General features: G+C 46.8%; 1 protein-coding gene across 1 annotated transcript; it reads left to right on the top strand.

Moving 5' to 3' along the window:
• The first annotated feature begins 1,124 nt into the window (after positions 1-1,124).
• Positions 1,125-26,562, top strand: bsnb (bassoon (presynaptic cytomatrix protein) b). The gene is made up of 4 exons (XM_065000710.1): positions 1,125-1,130; positions 1,233-7,947; positions 18,994-19,007; positions 24,259-26,562. The coding sequence occupies exons 1-4, from the start codon at positions 1,125-1,127 to the stop codon at positions 26,347-26,349; spliced, it is 8,826 nt and encodes a 2,941-aa protein (XP_064856782.1). The 3' UTR covers positions 26,350-26,562.

Below are 26,562 nucleotides of genomic sequence, written 5' to 3'. Positions count from 1 at the left end.
CCGGCAAGTGCGGGAAGCTAGCACAGGGCACACTGGGCTGTGAAGGCGCACTGGAGACCTTATGCGTGGGACCGGTACAGGTAGCACCGGGCTGATGACACGCATCTCAGCACGCCCACTCTGCAGCGCTCTCAATGCCAGCACCTCTCTTCAGAATCTTTGTTCGAGCTCCTCACTCGACTCCCTGACTGGCTCCATGTGCCCCTCCCAATTTCTTTCTTGGGGTTGACTCTTGTGCCTGCTCCGTTGAGCTATCTCCTCATATCGTCGCCGTTCCACTTTCACTGCCTCTATCTCCTCCTTAGGACGGCGATACTCCCCGGGCCTGCGTCCAGGGTCCTTTTCCATCCTGGATCTCCTCCCAAGTCCACTCCTCCTGTACACGCTGTTTGGTCCATTTTTGGTGGGATCTTCTGTCATGATTGTCGTATGAGTGAGACCAAGGCGCAGCGTGGTATGCGAACATTCTCTTTTAATGAATTAAACATTTAACAAAAACAACAAAACAAACAAACGAAACGTGAAGCTATACAATTTAGTGCAGACAGGCAACTAAACATAGTTAAGATCCCACAACACAAATGAGGAAAATGGCTACCTAAATATGTTCCCCAATCAGAGACAACGACAAACAGCTGTCTCTGATTGGGAACCATATCAGGCCAATATAGACGTACTAAAACCCCTAGACATACAAAAACCCTAGACATACAAAAACTAGAGTACCCACCCTAGTCACACCCTGACCCAACCAAAATATATAGAAAAACAGAGATATCTAAGGTCAGGGTGTGACACTCAGGTTCCCTTTATCTAATATGAGGTTTGGTTGAAGATCTGATAACATTCAGTACCAAAAATATGCTAAAATTTAGAAAATCAGAAAGGGGGCAAGTACTTTTTCACAGCACTGTATGTATTACATTATCTGTTATAGTTGCATGTGCTTTGATGATTGAATTCCTTTCAATGTAATTAGTCTCTTGTGTCTTGCCAGAATCGTAATATATCCTGTATAAGCTCCATTGCTTTAATTCCAACCCCTATCATCTGTGAAACAAATGCTCATAAAAGTGACACTACCGTTGAGTTAGGTGAAATGATAGGAAAGAAAGGGTGCGCTGATGCCTGTAATAGACTTTTTGCTATAGAAACAAATTAAGTCAAGGGGAAAACGGACTGATGCTAATACCGCCCTCTGACCTCTCTCTTTTTTTCTCTCTTTCCTTCAGTATTCCAACAAGTCCAGCACACAGAGCCTCAGTGACACGGGCTACTCGTCAGATGGGATATCCGGCTCCATGGGCGAGATCACAGGCCAGATCCAGGAGGATCCGGGGTTGAAGCTGAGTGAACGAGGCCCCTCTAGCCCCTCTGAGATAACCAAGCTGGAGAGCTCCATGCGGCCGCTGCTAGAATCAAAGTCCAAGGAGGCTGCAGACCAGGGCCGGGGGAGGCCTCACTCTCTGTCCATTGGCCAGGACGAGGAGTACAACTCGGATGGGGAAGTGTCGGACGATCTCAGCTCAAAGCTGCGACACGACTATGTGGAGGACAGCAGCGAGAGTGGTCTGTCCCCCTTACCGCCCAGGCAGAAGAAGTCCCATAAAGAAATGACAGATGAGGAGTTCATGAGGAGGCAGATCATGGAAATGAGTGCTGACGAGGATGAGATGGAGGAGGAAGAAGGGTACGGCTACCAGAAAACAAAAAACAAAAAGGATTTGGGGAAGGAGAAACGACGCAGCCTCACCCACCATTCCAGTAGTTTTGAAGAGGACACCAAGGGCGCTGATGGTGAAGAAGATGAAGGTATGATGGCTTCCCAAGGAGGCCTGCGGCGGTTTAAGACCATCGAGCTGAACAACTCAGAGCATGACCTCAGAGAGCCAGAGCTGGAGATGGAGAGCCTGACTGGATCACCAGAGGAGCGGTCGAGGGGGGAGTATTCCTCCACCCTACCTGCCACCACTCCCAGCTACACCTCCGGCACGTCCCCTACCTCTGTGTCCTCCATGGAGGATGACAGTGACAGCAGCCCCAGCCGCAGGCAGAGACTGGAAGAAGCCAAGCAGCAGAGGAAGGCTCGCCACCGCTCCCATGGCCCACTCCTGCCCACCATTGAGGACTCATCCGAGGAAGACGAGCTGAGGGAGGAAGAGGAGCTTTTGAGAGAACAGGAGAAGATGAGAGATCTGGACCTGCAGAGGATCCGCAGCACAGCCAGGAAAACTAAGAGAGACAAAGAGGAGCTGAGGGCCCAGAGACGTAGAGAGAGATCCAAGACTCCGCCCAGCAATCTCTCTCCCATCGAGGATGCATCCCCAACAGAGGAGCTGAGACAGGCAGCAGAGATGGAGGAGCTCCACAGATCCTCCTGCTCAGAGTACTCCCCTTCCATGGATTCAGAGGCAGAGGGCTTTGAAATGATGGGCTCCAAGCTCTACAAGTCAGGAAGCCACCACAACCTACCCACGTTCATGTCTCTCTACTCCCCCACTGAAAAACCTACTGCCACTTCACCGTCTGACAAGACACTGAAAAGTGCAGAGGAGGTTTATGAAGAAATGATGAGGAAAGCAGAGATGCTGCAGCAGCAGCAGCAGGGACAGCCAGGAAGGCCAGGTCAACAACAAGGAAGTCCACAAAGGCAACCGGCTGGGGCACCTCAGCCTGGCAATAAACAACATCTAGACACTGGAGCTTCCCTAACACCTGGCTCCAGCCCCACACAGATATCTGCACCTGTTTCCTTCTCATCAAACGACCCACGTGGGTCTGGACGAGGGATCCCCCAAGGAATCAGTGTGACACAGCATCTATCGAAAGAAACCCAAGACAGGATGAGGACGCAGACTGCCAAAATAGGGGGTGTTATCCCCCCGGCAGCTGGAAGACCAGGTACTCATGGACCAGCACAGGGGGTGCCTCTTCCTGACCCTGGAGTGCCCTCCATCGCATCCTCCCTCTTCTCCTATTTTAAAGGCCCCAGTCCTCCTGTTTCCCCTGCTCCCTCTCCCTCACAGAGCCCCATTCATTCCCCGTCCCCACAACCCACAGGGCCTGGGGTGTCCCCACGACCCTCAGGGCCTGGGGTGTCCCCACGACCCTCAGGGCCTGGGGTGTCCCCACGACCCACAGGGCCTGGGGTGTCCCCACGACCCACAGGGCCTGGGGTGTCCCCACAAACCACTGGGCCTGGGGGGTCCCCACGACATTCTCAACCTGGCGCTGGTGGCCCAACCTCCCCAATACCGCCACAACAACATGGAGCCCAGACGCCACAAAGATCAGCGTCGCCACGCCTTGCAAGACAACAGTCCTCCTCCGACTCACCAGTAATGGTGATAACTCTGGGCTCTGAGACCACCACCAGTTCTGCAAAGCCTTTAACTGTAAACTCTTCCACTTCGCCCCTGTCCTCGCCAACACAGGGTATACGTCAGCCCATGTATCAGCAACATACTCCTTCAACAAGCTCCCCAACATCCACACAAATGCACCCACTGCACCAAACCCCTCAACCTGGTTTACAGAGGCCCCAAACTGCAGAGAGGGTTAATGTTGGTATGAGCATGACAATGACAACCACAGCTACCACATACAGTCGTGGGTCAATGTCAATGGAAAATATCTCCCTATGTAGAATCTCCAATGTTCCAGGTACCTCTAGGGTCGTGGAGCAGGGCCAAATTCAAATGCATCCGACTGGACCTGCATCTGTGGTGGACCTGAGAGCACCAATGAAGCCTGCCCCAATCATCATGACTGACCAGGGCATGGATCTAACGTCTCTGGCAACTGATACAAGGAGGTATTCTCTCGATGCTGAACAACCACCCAGCCGTCACACAGCGGTGCAGGACCTGAATGCAGCCATGAACCTGAATGCACAAGAGCAGCCGCATGTGTCTGCGTCCACTCCAACAACAGTCACCGTGGCAGCCTCCATGTTTATATCTCAGCCGAAGGGGCATCCAGTGGTTTACGGAGATCCCCTTCAGAACCGTATGGATCTGGGGCAAGGCGTGGGATCAGCAATGTGTCTTACACAAACTAAGACACCCATCACTGACCCGTCCATTCCTAAGATTGACGCATGTCTGGAGGATTTGGGCATCCAGCAGCAGCAACTCCAGATGCAGCAGCAGAAGCTCCTACAGCAACAACAGCTCCTCGAGCAGCAGCTCCAGCAGCACCAGCAGTCCTCTTTCGCTCGCTATAACCTAGCAAACCAGGTCCAGCCGCTGTTGCTGAAGAAAGACCTGGTGGTGAGCCAGACAAGCATTGGCATTGCTCAGCCTGTGGTCAGTGTCAGTGCAATTCCTAGAGTATCTCCCTTACCTCCTCAGCCAGTGTCTGTGGCTCCACCTTCCTCTAACACTCTGCATGACTATTGTCAGGGTGGGCTTGCTTTGGAGTTGAAGAACAAGCCCACGGTCATGAACCTGTCCACGGGAAAGCCCCATGTCATGATGGTCCAACTGGAAGACCGCAATACATCTCAGGTGGCCACAGTGACTCAGCTGGTCAAAGAGCCTCCTCCTCCTCCCCAGGTCCTGGATCTCACTGGTGGACAGATGCAGAAACCAGAGAACCAAGTGGCTTGTTGTGACGTTGTTTACAAGTTACCCTTCGCTGGTAGTTGTGCAGGGAACTTAACTCAGAAAAATCTTACCACTGAACCTTCCCAAGTCACCCTTCCACCCCCTGCCCCACATTACAGTGTAAGCCAGCAGCAGCAGCAGCAACAGCAGCAGCAGCAACAGCAGCAGCAGCAACAGCAGCAGCAACAGCAGCAGCAGCAACAGCAGCAGCAGCAACAACAGCAACAACAACAACAGCAGCAGCAACAACAGCAGCAGCAGCAGCAACAGCAGCAGCAGAAACAACAACAACAACAACAACAACAACGTCAACAACAGCAACATCATCATCATCAACAACAACAACAACCTGGAAATAATGGCTACCAGACATCAAGCATGCAAGGAGCACCAGAGGAGCTTAAACCAATGCAGGGAGTCCCTCCATACCCAATACCCCCTGGAGGGAGACTTCAACCTTCCATGTCTGACACCAACCTGTCTAATGCAGGGCTTCAGTACTATCAGAGGACTGACCCTGGGGACTTGGCTGTGGATCTGAGCACCATGAATCAAACCTACGAAGGAGGATATCTTGGCATGGGTGCGCAGTATGGATCCTACACAGACTTACGTCATGAAGGAGATGTCACAGGTCCTCCCTTACCCCTGCGAAGATACGGCTCCATGTCCAACATCAACCAAGACTACGGCTATGGTCAGGCAGGTTTACCGGACGCCAACCTGGCACAGTATAGTGCCACCACTGCCAGGGAGATCAGCCGAATGTGTGCAGCTCTGAACTCTATGGATCAGTTTGGTCAACGGTACAGCAACCCTGACATGATGCAGTATGGTGCTGGAAGAGGAGCAGGCCCTGCAGCCAGGCTCAACCTACAGCAAAGTTTAGCATCAATCCGAGCCAACCTACTCTATGCCCCTGACGGCAGGCCCACTGCACACGGCCAAGCCCTAACCAATCTGATCAATGCCAGACAAGCAAGCATACGGGCCTTATATCCATCTGCAATGAGAGGAGCTGATGGCATGACATACTCCACCATCAACAGCCCAATAGCCTCTACCTTGCCAATAACCACCCAACCTTCCTCTGTTCTGCGACCCATGCCACGAGGAATATACCGACCTTACCCTGCAGGCGTAACTGCTGTACCACTGGCTAGCCTCACTAGGTTGCCTCATGTGACCCCAAGGATGCCTCTGTCTACACAGGGACCTTACGGTTACGCTTCTCCCAACCAGTTTCCTACAACAGCGGGTGTTCCTGGAAATGTACCTGACACAAGCACCTCCACCCAGGAAGCTCCTGTCTACCTTGGGAAGCCTTTGGAAACCGTCGCTGTGCACACAGCTGCAACTTTACCACCGGCCCACCCGGTTTCTCATATGGGTGGACAGATTGTACAAACTACTGCAATGGCAATTCAGTCTGCAAACCAACAGACCCCCCAAACTCATATCCAAGTGCAGAAAGTTACGACACACCCCCTTACACAAACTCAAATGCAAGCCCAAATACAGCAACAAATGCAGTCCCAAATACAACAACAAATTCAAACTCAAATGCAACAACAAATACCAACTCAAACTCAAGCTTTATCCCTGACTCAAACCCAGTCCCAGCTAATAACTCAGCCTCAGCCCCAGGCTCTAGTGCAGCACCAGACTCAGCTGCAGCCCCAGACCACACTCCAGGCTGCAGCAGCCAGCACCACCATTGCTACTTCCGTAGACCCAGAGCTAGAAAAGGTAGAAGAGCGTTTGAGACAGCAGCAAGAGCAGATGCTGCAGATGGAGCGAGAGCGTGTGGAGCTGGAGAAACTTCGGCAAATGCGCCTGCATGAGGAACTGGAGAGAGACCGCATGGAGCTCCAGAGGCACAGGGAGAAAGAACAGATGTTGGTGCAGCGTGAGATTCAGGAGCTGCAGACCATCAAACAGCAAGTCCTGCATCAGCAGCAATCGGAAAGGGAGACCCAGCTGGTCATGCAGAGGGAACAGCTAGCCCAGCAGAGGATGCAACTGGACCAGATCCAGTCGCTGCAGCAACAGCTCCAGCAGCAGTTGGAGGAGCAGAAGAGGCAGAAGACAGCAGTGGTGGAGGCAGCAGCTGCAGCCGCAGCAGCCGAGGCAGCTGTGGCATCGGCAGCAGCAGCTGCTACAGCCACTACTGCTCAAGGGTTAGTAGTTGGAGGAGGAACGCCACAAGGTTTCATCATCTGTGACCAGAGTGGTAGGGTGATTCAACAGGAGGGCCAAAGTGTGCAGTTCTGGCAACCCCACATGGAAGGGCAGGTGGTCCAAACAGTGGTGACCCCAAGGCCTATACCTAGCTCTGCCTCTGAGATGTCCTTCAGAAATAGTGAGGATCAGGCGGAGTCCAGGGTCATGAAGAAGCGGAACTCCATGCCTCGTCTTAGGGACGAAGCAGAGGAGGAGCCAGTGAGGAGGATTGCAGATAGCTGCGTGCAGACGGATGATGAAGATGGTGAGGACAGGTATATGAACCGTAGGGGCAGGAGAACCAGGCGCATCGCCGACTGCAGCGTCCAGACAGACGACGAGGATCAAGCAGAGTGGGAGCAACCGGTTAGGCGCAGGAGGTCACGCTTCTCCAAGCACTCAGACTCTAGCGCGGAGGTCAAATCCGACGGAATCTCCAAAGTGTCCTCCTCTAGCATAGCCATTCAGACCACCAACGACTCCTCGTGCCAGACTGAGACAGACCAGTTGGGCAGGGTCTCACCTGCAATCCACATCACTGCGGCTGAGACAAACAAGGTGGAGCTACTACACTACATCTCTGCTCCTGAGAGAACCCATAAGGGTGAGAGCTTGGCCTGTCAGACTGAACCAGAGGTCCAGTCTCAGGGAGTGGTGGCCCCTCAGCTCAGTGTCCCCACCACCATCAGCCCATACTCCACCACCATGCAGATGGTGGGCTCCACCCCATCTCCTCCCCAAGGGGTGGCCAAGTTTGAAAGGAGGAAACCCGATCCTCTGGATATCGGCTACCAAGGCCAGCAGCAGAACGACTCCCCATCTCGCCAGCCTCCCAAGTCTCCTCAGGTGCTGTACTCCCCTGTGTCCCCACTGTCACCCCATCGGATGCTGGAGACCACCTTCACCTCCCAGGAGAAACTCAACAAGGCGCACGTCACACCCCAGCAGAAAGCCTTCACTGCCGAGTCCCCTCAGCGTCATCAGAGCCTCCCCAGGCCCATCAAGAGTGTGCAGCGCTCCATGTCAGACCCCAAACCCCTCAGCCCCACCTCAGAAGACCCTGCCAAGAACAGGTTCTCACCGTATCATCAGCAGGCCCTCTCCAACAGTCAGGTATGTAATAAGTTGCGTTATTATTTCACTTTCACTTCAGTAACATTAAAACCCTGTGAGAACCCCGATTGCAAAGATGAAACAGGTCCTACCCTGCAAAAAAATATACTAAATATATTCACGTCACCAAATAACAGATTAGAACACACTGTTTTGCAAAGGTGGTCTACAGTATCATACAGTATCCTCAACAGGACTCTCTGGCGTAGCACCATAGTGTAGCCGGAGGACAGCAATTTTCCGTCCTCTTCTGGGTACATTGACTTCAATACAACACTTAGGAGGTTAATGGTTCTCACCTCCTTCCATAGACTTACCCAGTAATTATGACGACGTCCGGAGGAATCGGAGCTCTTGCAGCATGGATTGACATGTTGTCCACCCAATCAAAGCATCAGTGAATGAATCTAGTAATACAAGCATAAGGTACAGATAGATAGCACTCCAGTGCATAAAATGTGTTGAGTAGTTGACTCAAAAAGAGAGAAAGACAGTTGAGCAGTTTTGAACAAATTCATTTCTTAAAAAGTTAAGGAGAAGCAGCAGACAGAGAGCTAGGCTAGCTACAGTGCTTTCAGAAAGTATTCATACTCTTAAGTAATAACTTTTCCACATTTTGTTGTGTTACAGCCTGAATTCTAAATACATTTAATTGAGATTTTGTGTCACTGGCCTACACACAGTACCCCATCTTTTTTTTGTTTTTAGAAATGTTTACAAATGAATTAAAAACGAAAGCTGAAATGTCTTAACTCAATAAGTATTCAACCCCTTTATTATGGCAAGCCTAAATAATTTCAGGAGTAAACTTTTGTTTAACAAGTCACAGAAGTTGTATGGACTCGTTCTGTGTGCAATAATAATGTTTAACCTGTTTACCCTACATATATAATTATCTGTAAGGTCCCTCAGTCGAGAACTGCAATTCAGACACAGATTCAACCACAAAGACCAGGGAGATTTTCCAATGCCTTGCAAAGAAGAGCACATATTGGTAGATGGGTAAAAATGTTCAAAGCAGTCATTAAATATCCCTTTGAGCATGGTGAAGTTATTAATTACACTTTGAATGGTGTATCAATAGACACAGTCACGACAAAGATACGCATGTCCTTCCTAACTCAGTTGCAGGAGAGGAAGGAAACCGCTCAGGGATTTCACCATGAGGCCATTTAAAGAGTTTAATGACTGTGATAGGAGAAATCTGAGGATGTATCAACAACATTGAAGTTACTTCACAATACTAACCTAAATGACAGAGTGAAAAGGATGCCTGTACAGAATAAAACATATTTCAAAACATGCATCCTGTTTGCAATAAGGCACTAAATCTCTATTGCACTGCACACTGCCCTTTTCCACCCCTCCTGTATTCCCTGTTCACTCATGACTGCACGGCCAGGCACGACCATTATTAAGTTTGCAGATGACACAACAGTGGTAGGCCTGATCATCGACAATGAAAAGACTGCCTATGGGGAGGAGGTCAGAGACCTGGCTGTGTGGTGCCAGGACAACAGCCTCTCTCTCAACGTGATCAAGACAAAGGAGATGATTGTGGCCTACAGGAAAAAGTAGACAGAGCACCCCCCCATTCTCATCAATGGGGCTGCAGTGAAGCAGGTTGAGAGCTTCAAGTTCCTTGGTGTCCACATCACCAACAAACTAACATGGTCCAAGCACACCAAGACAGTCTGGAAGAGGGCACGACAAAACCTATTCCCCCACAGGAGGCTGAAAAGATTTGGGTCCTCAGATCCTCAAAAGTTTCTACAGCTGCACCATCGAGAGCATCCAGACTGGTTACATCACTGCCTGGTATGGCAACTGCTCGGGCCTCCGACCACAAGGTACTACAGAGGGTAGTGTGAACGGCCCAGTACATCACTGGGGCCAAGCTTCCTGCCATCCAGGACCTCTATACCAGGTGGTGTCGGAGGAAGGCCCTAAAATTTGTCAAAGACTCCAGCCACCATAGTCATAGAATGTCTCTCTGCTACCGCATGGCAAGCGGTACCTGAACACCTAATCAAATGGCTACCCAGACTATTTGCATTGCCCCCCCCCCCCACTTTACACCGCTGCTACTCTCTGTTGTTATCATCTATGGATAGTCACTTTAATAACTCTACCTACATGTACATATTACCTCAACTAAACGGCGCCCCCCGCACATTGACTCTGTACCAGTACCCCCCTGTATATAATCTCACCATTGTTATTTTTCTGCTGCTCTTTAATTACTTGTTACTTTTATCTCTTATTCTTATCCATATTTTTTAAACTGCATTGTTGGTTAGGGGCTTATAAGTAAGCATTTCACTGTAAGGTCTACACCTGTTGTATTCGCCGCATGTGACTAATAACATTTTATTTGATTTGATTTAAAGTATAACTGCAAAAAATGTAGTAAAGAAATCCAACACAACACATCAATAGGTACCACTCTTCATATTTTCAAGCATGGTGTTGGCTGCATCATGCTATGGGTATAGAGCTAAGTACAGGCAAATTCCTAGCGGAAAACCTGGCTCAGTCTGCTTTCCAACAGACACTGGGAGACAAACTCACTTTTCAGCAGGACAATAACCTAAAACACAAGGCCAAATATGCACTGGAGTTGCTTACCAAGACGACATTGAATGTTCCTGAGTGGCCTAGTTACAGTTTTCACTTAAAATGACTTGACAATCTATGGTAAGACTTGAAAATGTTCAACAAAAAAAAATGTTCAACAACCAACTTGACAGAGCTTGAAGAATTAAAAAAATAATTTGTACAATCCAGGTGTGCAAAAATCTTAGGGACTTATCAATTAAGATTCAAAGCTGAAATCACTGCCAAAGCTGATTCTAACATGTATTGACTCGGGTGTGAATATTTATTGAAGTTAGATATTTATATTTTTCATTTTCAATATAATTGCTTAAATGTATTGAAACATGTTTTCACTTTGTCATTATGGGGTATTGTGTGTAAATGGACGAGGACAATAATATATTTAATCAATTTGTAACACAGCAACATTTGAAATAAGTGAAGGTATGTGAAGGTATTAACTGTTAAACTGCTTGCTGTACAATGTACTGGGAAAGGGAAAGGGGGATAACTAGTCAGTTGCACAACTGAATGCATTTAACAAGAATGTTTCCTTTGCATTTAACCTAGCCCCTCTGAATCAGAAAGGTACTGGGGGGCTGCCCGAATCGACATCCATTGGCCACCCGGGAAGCAGTTGTTGGGGTTTAATTGCCTTGCTCAGAGACATTTATAGTATGATATTATGGGGAATGGGAATAAGATGAATACTAACAGTGTTGGGAAGGGATCGCAGCAGTGATTGAATGAGGGTGTGAGGCGTTGAGGTGTTCAGAGTCTTGACTTCAGTGCAGGACAGGCTCATTATGGATGAATGGTGTTGGAGAACAGCTCAACTTCTGCTGAAGGGCAGGACAGAATTTGACTGGGAGGACAAAAAAACTATTACACAATAGACTACACAGTTAGAAAAAAATAGCTAAGAATGAGTTAATACAATCAAGGAGTAAAATCATTGATGTGTAATAATGTGATTGTGAATGTGTCTCTGATTGACTACATACGGTAATGACAGAAAATTGACAGGTATAATCACAGTGCTTGGAGAGGAAACATTCAATGTGCCAGTGGCATGAGACGTGGCTTCAGTTCATGTCAGGAGAGATTCCTCACAAGTTCTCAACTGGCAGCTTCATTAAATAGTAACCGCAAAACACCAGTCTCAACGTCAACAGTGAAAAAGCCATATCTCAGACTGGTCAATAGAAATAAAACATTAAGATGGGGAAAAAAGAACACAGACACGGCAGAGGAACTCTGCCTAGAAGGCCAGCTTCCCGGAGTTGCCTCTTCACTGTTGACAATGAGACTGGTGTTTTGCGGGTACTATTTAATGAAGCTGCAGTTGAGGACCTGTGAGGTGTCTATTTCTCAAACTAGACACTCTAATGTACTTGTCCTCTTGCTCAGTTGTGAACCAGGGCCTCCCACTCCTCTTTCTATTCTGGTTCGTTTGCTCTGTTCTGTGAAGGGAGTAGTACACAGCGTTGTACGAGATCTCAAGTTTCTTGGCAATTTATCGCATGGAATAGCCTTCATTTCTCAGAACAAGAATATATTGACGAGTTTCAGAAGAAAGTCCTTTGTTCCTGGCCATTTTGAGCCTGTAATCAAACCCACAATTGCTGATGCTCCAGATATTCAACTAGTCTAAAGAAGGCCAGTTTTATTGCTTCTTTAATGAGGACACCAGTTTTCAGCTGTGCTAACATAATTTCAAAAGGGTTTTCTAATGATCAATTAGCCTTTTAAAATCATAAACTTCGATAAGCTAACACAACGTGACATTGGAACACGAGTGATGATTGCTGATAATGGGCCTCTGTACACCTATGTAGATATTCCATTCAAAATCAGCCTTTTCCAGCTACAATAGTCATTTACAACATTGACAATGTCTATCCTGTATTTCTGATCAATTTGATGTTATTTTAATGGACAAAAAATGAGATTTTCTTTCAAAAACAAGGACATTTCTAAGTGACCCCAAACTTTTGAATGGAAGTGTATATATACAGTATATATATATATATATATATATATATATATATATATATATATATATATATATACACTTCTGTTCAAAACTCAGAGGCACTGAGTTTGAATGACTTCAACTGTATATATATAGTCATTAAAACTTGTTTTTCAACCACTCTACAAATTTCTTGTTAACAAACTACAGTTTTGGCAAGTCGGTTAGGACATCTACTTTGTGCATGACACAAGTCATTTTTCCAACAATTGTTTACAGACAGGTTATTTCACTTTTAATTCAATGGTATCACAATTCCAGTGGGTCAGAAATGTACATATACTAAGTTGACTGTGCCTTTAAACAGCTTGGAAAATTCCAGAAAATTATGTAATGGCTTTAGAAGCTTCTGATAGGTTAATTGACATAATTAAAGTCAATTGGAGGTGTACCTGTGGATGTATTTCAAGGCCTACCTTCAAACTCAGTGCTTCTTTGCTTGACATCATGGGAAAATCTAAATAAGTCAGCCAAGACCTCAGAAAAATAAATTGTAGACCTTCACAAGTCTGGTTCATCCTTCGGAGCAATTTCCAAACACCTGAAGGTACCACGTTCATCTGTACAAACAATAGTATGCAACTATAAACCCCATGGGAACACGCAGCTGTCATAGAGCTCAGGAAGGAGACGCGTTCTGTCTCCTAGAGATGAACATACTTTGGTGCGAATCAATCCCAGAACAGCAGCAAAGATGCTGGAGGAAACAGGTACAAAAGTATCTATATCCACAGTAAAACAAGTCCTATATCGACATAACCCGAAAGGCCACTCAGCAAGCCACTGCTCCAAAACCGCCATAAAAAGCCAGACTACGGTTTGCAACTGCACATGGGAACGAAGATCGTACTTTTTGGGGAAATGTCCTCTGGTCTGATGAAACCAAAATATAACTGTTTGGCCATAATGGCCATCGTTATGTTTGGAGGAAAAAGGGGGAGACTTGCAAGCCGAAGAACTCCATCCCAACCGTGAAGCACTGGGGTGGCAGCATCATGTTGTGGAGGTGCTTTGCTGCAGGAGGGACTGGTGCACGTCACAAAATAGATGGCATCATGTTTGACCAAAGTTAATTTAAAGGCACTGGTACCAAATACTAATTGAATGTATTAAAACGTCTGACCCACTGGGAATGTGATGAAAGAAATAAAAGCTGAAGTAAATCATTCTCTCTACTATTATGCTGACATTTCACATTTTTAAAATAAAGTGGTGACCCTAACTGACCTAAGACAGGGAATTTTTACTAGGATTAAATGTCAGGAATTGTGAAAAACAGAGTTTAAATGTAATTGGCTAAGGTGTATGTAGACTTCCGACTTCGAGTTCTTAGGAAACTATGCAGTTGTCATGACGTTGGCCTGTGGGTAAGGTTTATGACCCCCCCATGAATACATTTCTCCCTTCCCTCTCTCTTGATTCTACAGAGGGTCTCTTGAATTGCCTTTGTTAAACAGAGAGTCTGGGAATATACAACAAGTGGAGGGAAAGGATCCATATTTCGGTAATAGAACCAGTTGAAAATATGCGTTGGTACTTAATGAATATGATGTCAGTTTGGTTGTCATCTGAGACATTATGACTGATGACAGGACGACCTAAACTGTACAGTGGGGCAAAAAAGTATTTAGTCAGCCACCAATTGTGCAAGTTCTCCCACTTAAAAAGATGAGAGAGGCCTGTAATTTTCATCATAGGTACACTTCAACTATGACAGAAGAAAATCCAGAAAATCACATTGTAGGATTTTTATGAATTTATTTGCAAATTATGGTGGAAAATAAGTATTTGGTCAATAACAAAGGTTTATCTCAATGCTTTGTTATATACCCTTTGTTGGCAATGACAGAGGTCAAACGTTTTCTGTAAGTCTTCACAAGGTTTTCACACACCGTTGCTGGTATTTTGGCCCATTCCTCCATGCAGATCTCCTCTAGAGCAGTGATGTTTTGGGGCTGTTGCTGGGCAACACGGACTTTCAACTCCCTCCAAATATTTTCAATGGGGTTGAGATCTGGAGACTGGCTAGGCCACTCCAGGACCTTGAAATGCTTCTTACGAAGCCACTCCTTCGTTGCCCGGGCGGTGTGTTTGGGATCATTGTCATGCTGAAAGACCCAGCCACGTTTCATCTTCAATGCCCTTCCTGATGGAAGGAGGTTTTCACTCAAAATCTCACGATACATGGCCCCATTCATTCTTTCCTTTATACGGATCAGTCGTCCTGGTCCCTTTGCAGAAAAACAGCCCCAAAGCATGATGTTTCCACCCCCATGCTTCACAGTAGGTATGGTGTTCTTTGGATGCAACTCAGCATTCTTTGTCCTCCAAACACGACGAGTTGAGTTTTTACCAAAAAGTGATATTTTGGTTTCATCTGACCATATGACATTCTCCCAATCTTCTTCTGGATCATCCAAATGCTCTTTAGCAAACTTCAGACGGGCCTGGACATGTACTGGCTTAAGCAGAGGGACACATCTGGCACTGCAGGATTTGAGTCCCTGGCGGCGTAGTGTGTTACTGATGGTAGGCTTTGTTACTTTGGTGCCAGCTCTCTGCACGTCATTCACTAGGTCCCCCCCGTGTGGTCCTGGGATTTTTGCTCACCGTTCTTGTGATCATTTAGACCCCACGGGGTGAGATCTAGCGTGGAGCCCCAGATCGAGGGAGATTATAAGTGGTCTTGTATGTCTTCCATTTCCTAATAACTGCTCCCACAGTTGATTTCTTCAAACCAAGCTGCTTACCTATTGCAGATTCAGTCTTCCCAGCCTGGTGCAGGTCTACAATTTTGTTTCTGGTGTCCTTTGACAGCTCTTTGGTCTTGGCCGTAGTGGAGTTTGGAGTGTGACTGTTTGAGGTTGTGGACAGGTGTCTTTTATACTGATAACAAGTTCAAACAGGTGCCATTAATACAGGTAACGAGTGGAGGAGACAGAGGAGCCTCTTAAAGAAGAAGTTACAGGTCTGTGAGAGCCAGAAATCTTGCTTGTTTGTAGGTGACCAAATACTTATTTTCCACCATAATTTGCAAATAAATTCATAAAAAATCCTACAATGTGATTTTCTGGATTTTTTTCTCTCATTTTGTCGTTGAAGTGTACCTATGATGAAAATTACAGGCCTCTCTCATCTTTTTAAGTGGGAGAACTTGCACAATTGGTGGCTGACTAAATACTTTTTTGCCCCACTGTATCTGGGAAAGTCTACACATTATAGGTATCAGATTCACATGGAATTCTTGTGCAATTCAAATGTTTAAATATAAAATTATTGGTGAAAAAATTAAACGTAATTTTAGCTTCCAAATGAGAGATTTGGGTTTTCATAAGTTTAGGGCTCTGTTCAATCAGTGGCCCACCCCTTTGAAGAGACATGGGCTATAAACTATGAAACACACCCTTTCAACCTCCACCATATAAGCCCTTGACGAAAATGTAACCTCCTGTACTGGGTACATTAGGATGACGGTCCAATGTCAGAAGAATTCAGATAATAACTACAGAACGAAGCCAACCTCATCGTGAGCTTTTTTCTGTAATTTAGAATACATAAGATTCTGTATTTACGATAGAGTAGCTGCCTACGGCCCGATAGAGACATCACTTCTTCCTTTGTTCTTCAGTTTTCCCGCTCTTTCACTCAAACCCTGCCCCCTTTTCTTTGTGTAACCAGCTGTCATATCTGTTCCGTCCGCTAGGGACGTTTTCCTTTATGACATAATTTGTAATCGAGGTATAATACATTCTGCGTATATGTAATTCTGTGTGGTTAGTTAGGTATTTAGTAAATAAATCATTAAACCCAATTTTGTATTGCTGATTCAACTTGCTAGCCTGGGTTCGTGAAGACCAATAATTTACAACTTTCAGATGAGACTGAAATAAGGTGACGATTATATTGCTATTGATGTAAAATATTACTAGGTCTTTAAGAGTTTATTCGGAGGATAACTGCTCTATAAATATTCTTTCCTGGTGCCCCCACTTTCTACTTAATTACATTTACATGATTAGCTCAATCAGGTAATATGAATTACAGAGAAAGGATTTTATAGAATAGCATGTCATATCTCTTAATCCGGCATAGCCAAAGACACGACACAGTATTTCGTTTTTTTAATGTATTATTTCTTACATTGTTACCCCAGGAAATGTTAAGTCTTATTACATACAGCTGGGCAGAACTATCTGATATAAGAGCAACGTCAACTTACCAGCATTATGACCAGGAATACGACTTTCCCGAAGCGGATCATCTGTTCGGACCACCACCCAGGACAATGGAGCTAATTCCAGTAGGCGATCCACAAGAACGACGCCGCAGAAGGGACAGATGAAGCGACCAACTGGCCAGGCTCCGTAGACGTGCACATCGCACACCGCTCCCTAGTATACTAGTAGTATACTATGTCCAGTTTCTTGACAACAAGGTAGCCGAAATTCGAGCAAGGGTTGCCTTCCAGAGAGACATCAGAGATTGTAACATTCTCTGTTTCACGGAAACATGGCTCTCTTGGGATATGTTGTCGGAATCGGTTCAGCCACCGGGCTTCTCCATGCATCGCGCCAACAGATATGAACACCTCTCTGGGAAAAAGAAGGACGGGGGTGTATGCTTTATGATTAACGACTCATGGTGTAATCATAACAACATACAGGAACTCACGTCCCTCTGCTCACCCAATCTAGAATTCCGGCCATTTTACCTACCAAGAGAATTCTCGTCAGTTATAGTCACATCTATGTACATTCCCCCTCAAGCAGACACCAAGACAGCCATCAAGGAACTTCACTGGATTGTATGCAAACTTGAAACCATACATCCTAAGGCTGCATTTATTGCAGCTGGGGGATTTTAACAAAGCAACATCGAGAACAAGTATACCTAAACTCTACCAGCATATTGATTGCGCTACGTACATGCGCAATACCTTCGGCCATTGCTACTCTAACTTCCGCGATGCATACAAAGCCCTTCCCCACCCTCCCTTTGGCAAATCCGACCACAACGCCATTTTGCTCCTTCTGTCTCATAGGCAGAAACTCAAACAGGATGTAACAGTGACGAGAACCATTCAACGCTGGTCCGACCAATTGGAAGCCATGCTTCAAGATTTGTTTTGATCACGCGGACTGGAATATGTTCCGGTCAGCCTCAGAGAACAACATCGACCTACACGCTGACTCGCTGAGTGTGTTTATAATGAAGTGCATTGGAGATGTTGTACCCACTGTAACTATTAAAACCTACCCTAACCAGAAACCATGGCTGGATGGCGGCATTCACGCAAAAACTGAAAGCGCTATCCATGGAAAGAGGTCTGGGAATATGTCTGAATATAAACAGTGTAACTATTCCCTCCGCAAGGCAATCAAACAAGCAAAATGCCAGTACAGGGACAAGGTGGAGTTGCATTTCAACGGCTCAGACATGAGACGTATGTGGCAAGGTCTACAGGAAATCACGGACTACAAAAATAAATCCGGCCATGTCACGGACACCGACGTCACGCTTCCAGACAAACTAAACACCTCCTTTGCCCTCTTTGCGGATAATACAGTGCCACCGTCATGGCCCGCTAACAAGGACTGCCCCCGTCTCCTTCTCCGTGGCTGATGTGAGTAAAACATTCAAACGTGTTAACCCTCGCAAGGCTGCTGGGCCAGACAGCATCCCTAGCCGCGTCCTCTAAGCATGTGCAGACCAGCTGGTGTAGTCGAAATTTCCTGTATTTACCAAATCATGAGACCAAAACACCACACAAGTCAGAGTTATCATAAAGTCCATCTTTGATTATTATGAGCTCCATCACAACCCTGTGACTCTCCTATCAATTCAGTGTCTATAAATGAATTATCTGAGAGTGCTTACACATCACATCTGAGATCCTTTATAGCAAAGACACACATAGCCAGACAGCATTGGCAATAAATCGTTTAGCTTTGTCTCCTAAACTATGTTCTTATCTCGCTCTTGGTACCACTCAGGACCATAAAACAAAACCTCATCAACAGGCATATATCAAATACACCCCTCCTGGACAAGATCACAGAGAGACAGTGACTGGCACACAGACATTGTTGAGCCAATAGATAATTGGTTCCCCCTCAATCATCCCTTCACATGGTTTAAAAGATATGTTTACATATGAAGACAAGCTTGACCTCTCCCCTCTCTGCGGCCCAAGTAACTGACCCCAGGACAGAGAAAGGATAACTGCAAATGGCCACCACTATAGTACAACAAGATACATTCTAAATGAGAAGTAACTCACAAGCATATAATGAAAATAAAACATCTTATCTATGTTACCCAACTATTCTGATTGATCCCCAACACTGGCTGGAGTGTTTACGGACATATTCAATCACTCTCTATCCCAGTCTGTTGTCCCCACATGCTTCAAGATAGCTACCATTGTTCCTGTACCCAAGAAGGGAAAGATAACTGAACGTAATGACTACTGCCCCGTAGCACTCACTTATTTCATCATGAAGTGCTTTGAGAGACAAGTCAAGGATCATATCACCTCCACCTTACCGGCCACCCTAGACCCACTTCAGTTTACATACCACCCCAACAGGTCCACAGACGACGCAATCGCCATCACACTGCACACTGCCCTATCCCTGGACAAAATTAATACCTATGTAAGAATGATGTTAATTGACTACAGCTAAGCATCCAACACCATAGTACCCTCCAAGTTCATCATCAAGCTGGAGGCCCTAGGTCTCAAGCTGGAGGTCCTGGACTTTCTGACAGGCCGCCCCCAGGTGGTGAAGGTAGGAAACAACATCTCCACTTCGCTGACCCTCAACACTGGGGACCCACAAGGGTGCGTGCTCATCCCCCTCCTGTTGTCCCTGTTCACCCACAACTGCATGGCCATAGATGCCTCCAACTCAATCATCAAGTTTGCAGATGACACAACAGTAGTGGGCTTGATTACCAACAACGACGAGACCGCCTACAGGGAGGAGGTGAGGGCACTCGGAGTGTGGTGTCAGGAAAACAACCTCTCACTCAACATCAATAAAACAAAGGAGATGATCGTGGAGTTTAGGAAACAGCAGAGGGAGCGCCCCCCTATCCACATCGAAGGGACAGCAGTGGCAAAGGTGGAAAGTTTTAAGTTCCTCGGCGTACACATCACAGACGAACTGAAATACTCCACTCACACAGACAGTGTGGTGAAGAAGGCGCAACAGCGCCTCTTCAACCTCAGGAGGCTTAAGAAATTTGGCTTGTCACCCAAAATCCTGACAAACTTTTACAGATGCACAATTGAGCGCATCCTGTCGGGCTGTATCACCGCCTGGTATGGCAACTGCACCGCCCTCAATTGCAAGGCTCTCCAGAGGGTGGTGCGGTCTGCACAACGCATCACCGGGGGCAAACTACCTGCCCTCCATGACACCTACAGCACCCGATGTCACAGGAAGGCCAAAAAGATCATCAAGGACATCAACCACCCAAGCCACTGCCTGTTCACACCGCTACCACCTAGAAGGCGAGGTCAGTACAGGTGCATCAAACCTGGGACTGAGAGACTGATAAACAGCTTCTATCTCAAGGCCATCAGACTGATAAACAGCAATCACTAACTCAGAGAGGCTGCTGTCTACATTTAGACCAAATCACTGGCCACTTTAATAAATGGATCACTAGTCACTTTATACAATGCACTCTAAATAATGCCACTTTAATAATGTTTACATATCTTACATTACTCATATCACATGTATTTTATACCATCTATTGCACCTTGCTTATGCCGTTAGGACATTGCTCATCCATATACTTACATGTACATATTCTCATTCACCCCTTTAGATTTGTGTGTATTAGGTAGTTGTTGGGGAATTGTCAGATTACTTGTTAGATGTTACTTCACTGTCGGAACTAGAAGCACAAGCATTTCGCTACACTCACATTAACATCTGCTAACCATGCGATTCGATTTTGATTGGATTATTAGTAGCCTACAGTTGATCAGACGGAATAATCGTCTCATTTTCATCCCATACAGCATGTCAGATGTCTAATATTTAGGTGTAGACTAGGCTGCTGCAACATTTATGTGATGAGTTTTTGCTTGTGTCTCTCCAGAGTGATCATGTGTTATCACTTTTGCTAAATAAATATCAGAGGAAAGTAGTAAGCCTACTTGAGCAGGCGCAAAACAATGCACTGCGTCAACCTCTATTTTTAATCTCACTGTCCAAGCGAAGAAAAGGATACTTTAATATATTACAACTATACTAATGTATACTTAAATATACAAACAATTTGAATAACATACAAGAAGTTTTTTTTATAGTATATCTGAAGGAGCCTGATACTTGGCCACAAGTCAATCTTCCAGCAAGACAATAGCCCCAAGCAAACATAAAAATCCACAAAGAAATGGTTAATTGACCACAGCTTTTTTTGGTGCAGAATTGTTTATTTATTTATTTTTCTGTATTGTAATGAACACGATGGTAGACAGAGAGCTGGTTTCAAGCGCAGGGCGCAGCAGGTGTTTATTTGTAAAGGACCACAGGAGGAGGCAGGTAGCTGGGTCCAGGGGCAGGCAGCTACCTGCAGGTGTTTATTTGTAAAGGACCACAGGAGGAGGCAGGTAGCTGGGTCCAGGGGCAGGCAGCTACCTGCAGGTGTTTATTTGTAAAGGACCACAGGAGGAGGCAGGTAGCTGGGTCCAGGGGCAGGCAGCTACCTGCAGGTGTTTATTTGTAAAGGACCACAGGAGGAGGCAGGTAGCTGGGTCCAGGGGCAGGCAGAAAGTCGTACACAGGGGGTCCAAAAAGGCAACAGTACAGGCAGGGAAAAGGCTAATAATGTTGTCCGGGAGATCAGGCAATAGGTTGATAACAGGAAATCCGATAGGCTAAGTTACAGGCACGGAATAGGCAAAAGGTGCCATTAGTGATGCAGGCAAAAACGATCATACACAGGAGGATTAAATTCCGGGAAAATCAGAGCTCCGAATAGAAATGTGTCACAAAACAAACAATACCTCACAATGATGGGGTGCAAAGAACTGAACTAAATAGTGTGTGATAATGACATACAGGTGTGTGAACAGGTGATCAGTATTCAGGTGATTGGGATCTGGAGAGTGAGCTGCGTTCAGGGGATCGATGTGTTTGAGAGTGTGAGCTGGAAAGTGTGCTGGAAAGTGAGCTGCGTTCAGGGGATCTACGTGTTTGAGAGTGTGAGTTGGGAGAAGACTTTACATCTATCGTGCCCTGATTCAGAATATATCATTTTTTATAGCCATGGCACACCTTTTTAAGAGCAGTGCTAGAGGCGTCACTACATACCCGGGTTCATCTTACAAGAACGTCTTACAAAAGTCCTAACATGGTCCTCAATGACGTCCTGGTAACTAACAGGGAAGTAGACAAAGGTCCCCCAGAGAACGCTCCTTTGGGACCATCATGAAACGTCCCCTTGTGGTCATTGAATGTCCCATGGATAACATCCTATCAGAACCAAATAGGAACATTTTCCCAACGTTCTGTCACGCCCTGGTCTAAGTATTTTGTGTTTTTCTTCATGTATTGGGTCAGGCCAGGGTGTGGCATGGAGTTTTTGTATTGTGGTGTGTTTTGTCTTGGGGTTTTGGTGTGTAGGTTAGTGGGATTGTAGCTTAGTGGGGTGTTCTAGGAAAGTCTATGGCTGTCTGAAGTGGTTCTCAATCAGAGGCAGGTGTTTATCGTTGTCTCTGATTGGGAACCATATTTAGGCAGCCATATTCTTTGGTTGTATTGTGGGTGACTGTCCTTAGTGTCTTGATGTCCTGAGTCTGTGTTCGTTTGCACCAGTTTAGGCTGTTTCGGTTTTCATTACGTTTATTGTTTTTTGTAGATATTGTATTTAGATTCATGTTACGTTTGTTTATTAAAACATGGATCGTAATATACACGCTGCATTTTGGTCCGACTCTCCTTCACCATTAGAAAACCGTTACACGTTCCCTAATGACCATCAAAATACCTTATAACATCATACTGTGACCAAACTGGGACCTGTACTGAACATGTTTAGACCTAGATGTAACTCTTAGTAGCAACTGGTGTGTGTCTTGTCTTCTCTAAAATATAGAGAGTATGTAGAAAAAGAAAATTGAGAAACAAACATTCTGAGCCAGAACTGGAGGTATTTTTGTGTGTTGCAAAAATGCATTTGCAAAAATACTTGGGACTAACAGGGTTAAGACACTGTAAATCATAATGACCTGCTATGAAAATAAATACATACATTTATTACTTTGAAGAGAGCAAGCATTTGTTCTCAAATAATGTTTTTATTATAACTGTGCTATATACAGTTGAGAGCATAGAGAGTAGACAACACAATAGTGAACAGAGTGATACTGAATAGACTAGAGTCTTGTGGGAGAGCACATATGCATCACACAGGGTTTGGCATCAAAGGACATGACAGAATGTTCTCAGGAGAGCAGCTGTTCATGCCAGGCACCAAGCAAGCTTCCCCTTTACTCCATTATACCATCATCTCTGTTTCTCACTCCATAGTTTTCCCTGATATCATTTTCTTTTTTCTACTTTGCCTTTTCTTGCTTACACACACACACACACACACACACACACACACACACACACACACACACACACACACACACACACACACACACACACACACACACACACACACACACACACACACACACACACACACACACACACACACACACACACACACACACACACTCCCCCTCCCACCCCATCCCTCTTTTTCTCCATCATGCTATCCCCGCTATATCTGGCAAAGCCCTTAGACATGCCAAGGGGAGACACAATGTGAAGGCATCCTGCTACAGCCCTGCTGTCTTCCGGCATGTTAGCAGCTGGTCAAAGTAAAGTCAGATCCTTCTGCACTCTGTGCGAAGGCTGTCAGAGGAACAGGCACAAATAGAAATCATAAGAGGATTTTTACATATATTTTCTTGTTTTATTTGTGCTGGCCATTCATCAACATTTGTAAAAATGGCATTCTCACGGATACTTATTCAATTCACCATGGGTCTACACAACTCCTAAACTGTAAGTAGAAAGAAGGAATCTTGCCATGTTTGAATGTTTTTTCTCTTCTGTGAACAAAAATGTATTATTGCTCTTAGTTTGTTGTTGTTGCCATTTGGTTTTGAGACAAGTAAGGACAAGGTGGATGACTATGTTACGATTGGAATTTTATAAGGCTCTGAAAATAAGAATATGAATTATTTATGCTGAGAATCGCTCCCAGATTGTCTATTCTCTCTCACGTGGACATTATTCTTCACGGTCTCTTCCCATTGTAGCACTCATCTTTTACAGTTCTGTTTAATAAGAAACTTGCTCTTGGTTATTATTTTTGCTCATTTATTTATGATGGAAGTGTTTTTTAATGGACCCAAACTAATTTGAAACATAATTATACATTTTACCTTAAATTGATGCTAAGCTATTCTATGAAATTGACATTTTCTGAATTAAACTATAAAAAAAATTCCAATGAGGGAGACTGGACTGTAATCGTCACATAAGCACTTTAGTGCAATTAGTCTGATTTCCATGCAGGCATTCTGTTCATTGTTATGTGCGTGTCGTCCTAATGGTGCTTCTCATTCTCTAGCTCCAGATGGCCACCCTGCAGCAGCAGCAGAACTCTCTGATGAGAAAGGTGAAGAGGACCCTGCCTAGCCCTCCTCCAGAAGAAAGCCCTCTCCCCATCGTCACCCCAGCCATGTCCCACATGTACAGCAGCCCCCCGGGGATGCAGCCCCAGAGGGTGCTGCCAAGGCCTGCCCAGGGAGTCACTAAGGCTGGCCTGCTGAGCGAGCTGAAGGCCGTGGAGCAGGAGTCTACCAAGCTCCGCAAGCAGCAGCAGGAGTTGGAGGAGGAGGAGAAGGAGATTGACGCCAAGCTGCGGTACCTGGAACTGGGCATCCATCAGCGCAAGGAGACCCTGGTGAAGGAGAGGGAGAGGAGGGAGCTGGCCTACATGCGCTGCATGGGCGACGCCCGTGACTACATGTCGGACACCGAGCTTAACAACCTGAGGATGGTTGCGGCCACGGGGACATTCGATGGTAACGGTCTGCTGACGAGGCCTAGTACGGCGCCTCTGAGCCAGTTCACCAACGACCTCGGCCCGGCCTCCCAGTACCCGCCCACCTCCTCCTACATGGCCTATCAGTACGCACAGAGCCAGCCCACGCCCACACAGCAGCCAACCGCTGCTTACCAACAGATCGGTTTCCAGCCCCCTCAGTACCCAACAGCTGGCCAGCCCCAGCCAGGCACCTTCCAGCCACACCCACCCCAAGGCCCAGGTTACCAGACCCAGCCAGGCTACCCAGCCCACGGGGGCTATGGCCAGCCATCCTACCATACAGACCTGGGCATGCAGCAGCATAGCCACCAGGGTTTCCAGCCTCCCAACCCCTCTATCCCAGGCCAACACCTCCCCTACCCAGGCCAGAGCCCCTATCCCGGCCAGGGGATGTCCTATCAGCCCCAGGCAGAGATCCTTACTGTCCACCAGAGGCCTCGTCAGACCTCCCTGGCCGACCTGGAACAGAAGCTGCCCACCAACTACGAGGTGATCAGTAACCCTGCCGTCTCCGTGGCCACATCAGCTCCAGACACCTGCTTTGGCTCAGTCTATGCCTCTAACACCATGCCCAACGCCTACGGGCAGTACCGCCCCCCGGAACCTGTGCTGACCCACGGTGTGGACAGCCCCACATCAGCCTATGCTGCAGACGGCCTCTACACCTCCAACCTGGAGCAGAATATCCCCAGGAACTACGTCATGATTGATGACATCAGTGAGCTGACCAAAGAGAACACGGGCCCTGCTGTTGATGCTCTTGGCCATCCAATAGGAGGACGTTACGGTGAGAACGGCCCCGTGCGCCAGACTGGCTACGGCAATGAGCCTGTGGACCCGTACATGCCTGCAGGCACCACGGGCTACCACCAGCAGGGCGCTGTGGACCCCCGGACCAGCACTACTGGGGGATCTTCTTATTACTATGACGACTATAATAAACACCCCAGCACAACACGTCCAGGGGGCCCAGGGCCCCAAAAACACCCATCCAAGAACCTGGCCCCTGCTGTGGTCTCCTCTGGTAAGCGCAGCAAGCACAGGAAGCAAGGCATGGAGCAGAAGATCTCAAAGTTCTCCCCCATCGAGGAGGCGCGGGACGTGGAGTCTGACCTGGCCTCTTACACCATGACCACCTCTACCGGCGGCAGCTGCACCGTGGTGTCCCGGTCCGGGGTGAAGAAGAGCGGCTACGACCAGCAGAAGTATTATGGCGGCCAGCCGGGAAGCCGGGAAGCCCTGGAAGAGGAGGACCGGATGTACGGCTCGGGGAGATCCCGGTCTACAGGCTACGGCATGGACAAGATCTCCTCCAGGGACTCCTCAGGCTACAGGAGCAAGTCCTACGAGAGGGATGCCTTGGAGCGGTCTCAGAGAGGCAACCGCGGTGGACGGAACTCAGAGGAGGAGAGCCCCCTCAGCCCCATGGGGAAGCCTGTGGGGATCGGACGAGGCGGCACTGGGGTACCAGGGGATCCCCATGACGTGAGGAACCAGTATGGCTCCAGCCACTCCCTGCCGGACGTCCAGGATCACCACATGAAGGACCTGCCCAGGAGCCACGTGTACAAACCAGATGACTCATACCTTGTAGACGACATGCACGCAGCTGTGTCGGACAGCGAAGGTAACTGGTGCTGAATGCCACTAACTGCCTGACCTCCTCTGTCTCTCTGTCTGCTGGAAAGAGTCTGTATGCCAAGTGTGGTCTTCAGAGCAGCACGACGGCTCCTTCTATTATGTGACTGTTTGAAAAGACGTGCATGTTGTGCCCAATGCATAAACCGCATATGCCTATGTTTCGTATATCTTTTTCTGTTTTTGCATGCTGAAAACATTTCCATTTTTTGAGTT

The sequence above is a fragment of the Oncorhynchus nerka genome, linkage group LG15 (assembly GCF_034236695.1).
Source record: "Oncorhynchus nerka isolate Pitt River linkage group LG15, Oner_Uvic_2.0, whole genome shotgun sequence".
NCBI classification, from domain to species: Eukaryota; Metazoa; Chordata; class Actinopteri; order Salmoniformes; family Salmonidae; genus Oncorhynchus; species Oncorhynchus nerka.
The sequence above is the reverse complement of the archived record's forward strand: the minus strand, read 5'-3'. Positions and strand labels throughout refer to the sequence as shown.